Source organism: Halyomorpha halys, unplaced genomic scaffold (genome assembly GCF_000696795.3).
Source record: "Halyomorpha halys isolate HHAL.00 unplaced genomic scaffold, Hhal_1.1 Scaffold65.1, whole genome shotgun sequence".
NCBI classification, from domain to species: domain Eukaryota; kingdom Metazoa; phylum Arthropoda; class Insecta; order Hemiptera; family Pentatomidae; genus Halyomorpha; species Halyomorpha halys.
Window position 1 is genome coordinate 712,979 of NW_027109066.1, and position 5,351 is coordinate 718,329.

The 5,351-nt window shown below is 31.8% G+C and overlaps 1 protein-coding gene across 2 annotated transcripts in view; it reads left to right on the top strand.

The window, feature by feature from the left end:
* LOC106692666 (putative leucine-rich repeat-containing protein DDB_G0290503) overlaps positions 1-5,351 on the top strand; it is a 36,031-nt gene that overhangs the window by 7,832 nt on the left and 22,848 nt on the right. For both annotated transcript variants that reach the window (XM_014438751.2, XM_014438750.2), the window contains exons 3-4: positions 132-1,994; positions 3,037-3,197. In XM_014438751.2, coding sequence (XP_014294237.1) covers positions 132-1,994; positions 3,037-3,197 — 2,024 coding nt within the window. The remainder of the gene's footprint in view (positions 1-131; positions 1,995-3,036; positions 3,198-5,351) is intronic.

The following is a 5,351-nucleotide window of genomic DNA, read 5'->3' on the forward strand; positions in this document are numbered from 1 at the left end:
GTTCCTGATGCAATTGGCTGTACTTTACTCACATAAGTATATGTGATTTTTAGGTTAATATTTTTTTTACTTACTTTTTTTTTCATATCGTAGTTTTGATTGGTTCCAGTAATATGTGTTTCTTTTTCCAGTCCTATTCCTAAAAAAGAAGATTTGAAAGAACCAGATTCTTCATTTTCTGAAATTAAAAGCAATAACACTGACAGTTCTTGTTCTTCTAATCCGAAGGATTCCAATACTATAATAAAAAGTGGAGATTCTGATGAGGTTAATGGACAATCGAATGTTACCAACATAAAAGATGAACACTCGATGGCTGAAGATATTGCTGATTGCAGTAAAGATGTCCTTACTGATTCCAAACCTGATGCTGTTCACTCAAAAATGAAGAGTAAGAGTCTAAAGCCCAAAATCGATGGCATTAAACGTGGAAAGAAGAAGCCTGAAGTCTTGTCTAAAGAAGAGGTACCAAAGGAAGGAGATAAATCTGTCAATGTTGATACTGATTTTAATGAGAGTAGTAAATGTACCGATGATACTAAATTTAATGAGAGTAGTAAACATACCGATGATACTAAATTTAATGAGAGTAGTAAACATACCGATGATACTAAATTTGAAAACAATGGATCAAAAGAGATTAAAGTATTTGATCAAGAGGACCAGCACGCCACTCCTAAAATTTTAAATGAAGAAGAAAAATCTGTTTCAGAATGTGAAGATAAATTGGAAAATGATTTAATTAATAATGACATTGTCGATTTGGGGAAAGAAGATTTAGTTCATGAAGGTGAAGATAAAAAATCAGAAATCTTCGAAAATAATTCTTTCTTAGATATTACCGGTTCTGATAATTTACTTCAAGGAATGATTCAGGAAAATAATAATAAGGAAAATGATATTAGTATCAGTGATAGTTCAGATAATAATAAGGAAAATGATAAATTAAATGACCCAAGTCATCTACCAAGTAATGATTTATTAAATACCAACCAATCTATTTGTGATAAGAGCTTAGATTCTACGGGAAGTGTTACTCAACCTTGTTTAAATTCAAAGTCACAACCTTCTTTATCACCATGTAATATTGAAAATAATCAATTTGATGAAAAGGATAAAGCTGAAGATGAAGTTGATACATCAGCTGTTCTAAACATAAATAATTCTGTCCTCATCGAGAGAGATTCAGAAATTGACATCGTTTGGAAAAGAAAGAGAAGAATGAGTGATGAAAAAAATGAATGTTCTAAGAGAACGAAGCGTGTTATAAGGCTGAGTGAAACAAAAACTGATGAACCTCAGTATGTTGTAAGTTCTTCAGAACCTACTTGCAATAAATGGAACACTGAGGAATCAAATTCATTTTTTGAAGAGCTTATTTATTCTGACGAAGAAAAAATAAATAATTTTACTGATAACATTTTTTCTCACAAAAGTTCTATGTCAGTAGATGAGCCAACTAAAGGTAAAGTAAAAAATATCACTTTAAAATCTGATCTAAATAAAAATACTGAAAAATCAAACAGTATAAAAAATAATTACTTTGATAACAAAAAATCTTATGACAATCCGGAACACTCCAAATCAGTACTGGATAAAAAAAGTATTGAAAACTCAAACGGTTTAAAGAATAATTCCTTTCATAAAGATATAAATTTTGATGATAGCCCGAAACACTCAAAGGGATCTTCTACAACTGAAAATATGAATACCCCACATCGAGAAATTAATAAAGAATGGAAGAAGAAAAAATGTATAGAAACTAGAGATATTGATAGTTCTCATAAGAGTAAGAGTCGTGATAAGGATAAGGTTCTTAGAATTAGTTCTAAAAGTAAAAAACAGATGAAAAGCAAGGAGAGAACGAAATCAAAAAAATCGTCCTTGAATCGTAGTTATGATTTAGAAGATCTTCAGAAAAAAGATGATTTAGACAAGTCATATGAATCAATGCTTAAAAAAGTAAAGAAACAGCTGAAGACTGGGCGTAAAAGGTAATTGAATTTATTATTAGTAATAATAATGTATCTTATAATATTTACCTATTTTGATATGAGACCAGAATTATATGCATAAAATACAGTTGACTCTGTATTTGACATATTTAATACCTTAACCGCGGTTAACAATAAGCTATTGTCAAGGGAGGTCACTATTCCAGTTTGCTTTCGTAGTGGTGGGGAGAGCTCCTTTTCAGCTTGGTTGTCTTGTCCTTTACAGTACTGTCCTCCCACCAGCTATGATCATTGTGGGTTCTGCCGCATTTAAGGATTTTTATCCTTTTTTTTATTTTTAAATTTATTCATAATAACCACAATCAAAATAGTCTCAACTATCTTAATTAAAACATATTACGTGTCCAATGTTTCGGCTGATCTGGCCATCATTAAGGACAATGTTAATTTAAGTATCACAGCCTCATTGATTTATAAAACTTTGCAAAATGTTATCTCCAAGTTAATTTAACACAGTCAAAATAAACCTGTATTTTGTCACTATAAAAATTAATAATAAATCCTGTTCTTCACAATTTTTGTATTATACTATCGTTACTTATCACAACTATATGTAACCTGTTATACAATAATCGGAATGAAAATGAGAATAATAGAAGAGTTACCAGGCAAACTGAAAAACAACTTTGCGATTGAATTTTGTGAGCCATTCTTTCATGGAAGCTCACAAAACACTGAAAACTCTGGAATAGCTACCTGAAGAGTAGTATGTCCCCTCGTTAGAAGGTGGCGCTCCAGGATCCTTCGTTGTGAGAATATAAAGCAGTTGGCTAACCTACCTCTTTTATCAGGAGTGCTCTACCTCATAGTGTATGGGTGGTGCACCTGCTTACCACATATCCATACTCTAATAAGAATCGAACAATGATTTATAGAAGAGACAGGGATAGTCGAAAGGAACACAATTATTATAAAACAAGATCACATAATAATAATTATATTCATATATATATAAATTTATTAATTAATTTTATAAATTTGTTAAAGAATATTAACCTAATTTTAAATTGTTTTTTTTAAGTATTTTAGAAACAGATCTGCCAGTTGTTGAAGTTTCCTATAAGGGGGAATCGTTGCATGGCATTCTTGGTAGTTTGTATAGTGTCGATTTTTTGACGAGGTTCAAACTGAACCAGGAGAGGCAAACTGATGAAAACATACTTAGTAGCAGTCACGCTCAAGGTTAGTTCTGGATAGTATTTTTTCTTTTTCTTTTTTTTTTTCTCAGATTTTTAAACATGGGTATTTTACAGCTGTGACATTAATCAAGAGATTCCTTCCTCTTTAAGAATCATCTCCGATCCAGCCAAAATTCTGTTTTTCATGTATTACATACAAATCAATTATAATGTATTATTTAAATATAAGACATATTTGTGGTTTATATTTAATTACAAAAAATAATCACAAGTGGAGGCTAGGGACATGGGATCACTAATTTCAATGAAACTTTTTTTTGTTCAAAAATATTAGTCACATTTCTGAGGGTTTGTTGTCAATATGCTAGGAGCCGAGAAAAAAAAATTTACATTATTTAAAATTTCTTTTATGCTATCATATTCTAACATTACTCTGCATACATTCAATGGTTATATACTAATAGTTTTTTTTTCATGTAGATTCAGAAAAACATATTATTAATTGTATTAAACGAGTTTAAATTGATACAAAATCACAAAAATCAAGAGTTGTTTTCTGTAAAGCAGTAGAAAAATTATGTTTTTTTAGAAAAGACGAATCAAATTCATTGTTAAAGGACATTAACAAAAACCCTTAAATACCAATTTTCATAAAGAAAAAAAAAGTTTCAAGGTCCACTTCACATCAGTGAATCCAAAGTGTTTCAACTGTGTACCCATATCCGAGGTACGTCTCTAATACGTTATTATTTTCACTTATATATAGAATATTTAGTAAGGGGAAGTATTGAGTTTTTAAAAAATTTATAATTCAATATTTTGATGGAAAAACATGTTTTGAGGCCCCCTGAATCCAAAAAAAGCATACTGTCACAAAATGGTAATGTTTCATTACCGCCCTCCATGGTTGCCTTACTTATCTGACTTTTCAAACAATTTTCAGACAATTATAGCGAGTTGGTCGATGTACGACATGTCACAATCTCACAAGAGGAGACCATAACACAAAAAAAAGGCAATCCGGACCTACCCCGCTGAGACTCCTAGGGAGCGACTGTCCTATATCACTTTTGAAATATTAGCTTAAAAGGGGAAGAGGAAACTTCAGGATAATTAAATCGAGCAATATTTAAAAAGCGCCTAAAATTGATAAACAGCATGAAACCTTCCACTCCCGCCTTACTTATCTGACTTCTTAAAAAGACAATTACAGTGAGTAATTTGGTCGATGTATGACATGGACACAATCTCACAAGAGGAGATAATAACACAAAAAAAAAATCCTTGGGGAAGGATTGTGTGCGTATGCATGTGTTTATCTGTTTGCTCAAAAACAAAAAGTTATAAGAAACTGAAATTACATAATTAAGACAGATATATAGTCTGTGATGTGACAGAAACGTTTTTGCTAATATCAACAGACTGGAAGTGCCACTTTATATTTATTATATGTTTTCGATTGTTTTGAAAAGGACTATTAATTTTGGAAGAAGATAGTTGGCCGTATGAAGTAGACTGTTGGAAGATAGTCCAGGTGATGGTGAATAAATGTACAAAATAGTAAAAGAAACATCTTAATGTTTACCAATGTTTTTCTCTACTTTGAGTGCTTTGTCAGGGCTTATCTTGAGTGAAAAAAAATCGGGATTAGCCCTGACGAAGCCCTGCAAAGTGAGGCGAAACTTTGGTTAACACTAACTAGTAGAGGATATTCTGGGTGGCGGTCAATAATTATACAAAATAATAAAAAAAAAAAAATTTAATGTTAACCAATGTTTTTTCCAAAGTAACTTGACCTGTTCCGAAACTAACCAAAAGTGTGGAATGGATGAGCCCCCTATAAAGTAGGCACTGTTAGCGCCCCTTTTGACCAGTGGTTGAACCTAGCATCACCTCTAGCCCCCTCTGTGGGGAGAAGAAGAAACTGGTGCATGAGAGACCCATTTCCTTTTTCTACCAGCTGTAATTTTCTTTCTTCCTTTCATTCAGTGACAAAATAAGTGAGTACAGACATTCTGGAATGCCTCCCAGCGGCAGAGGAGAGATATATATAGGAATACGTAGAAGAAAGGGGAAGTATGGAGTAAGTTCACTTCTTTCCACATAATTCACACCATCATTAAATCCATTGACCAATTAATGAACTCTTTCTAACAATAAATGTTTTGTATATATGTATATTGTAATGATTTAAAAT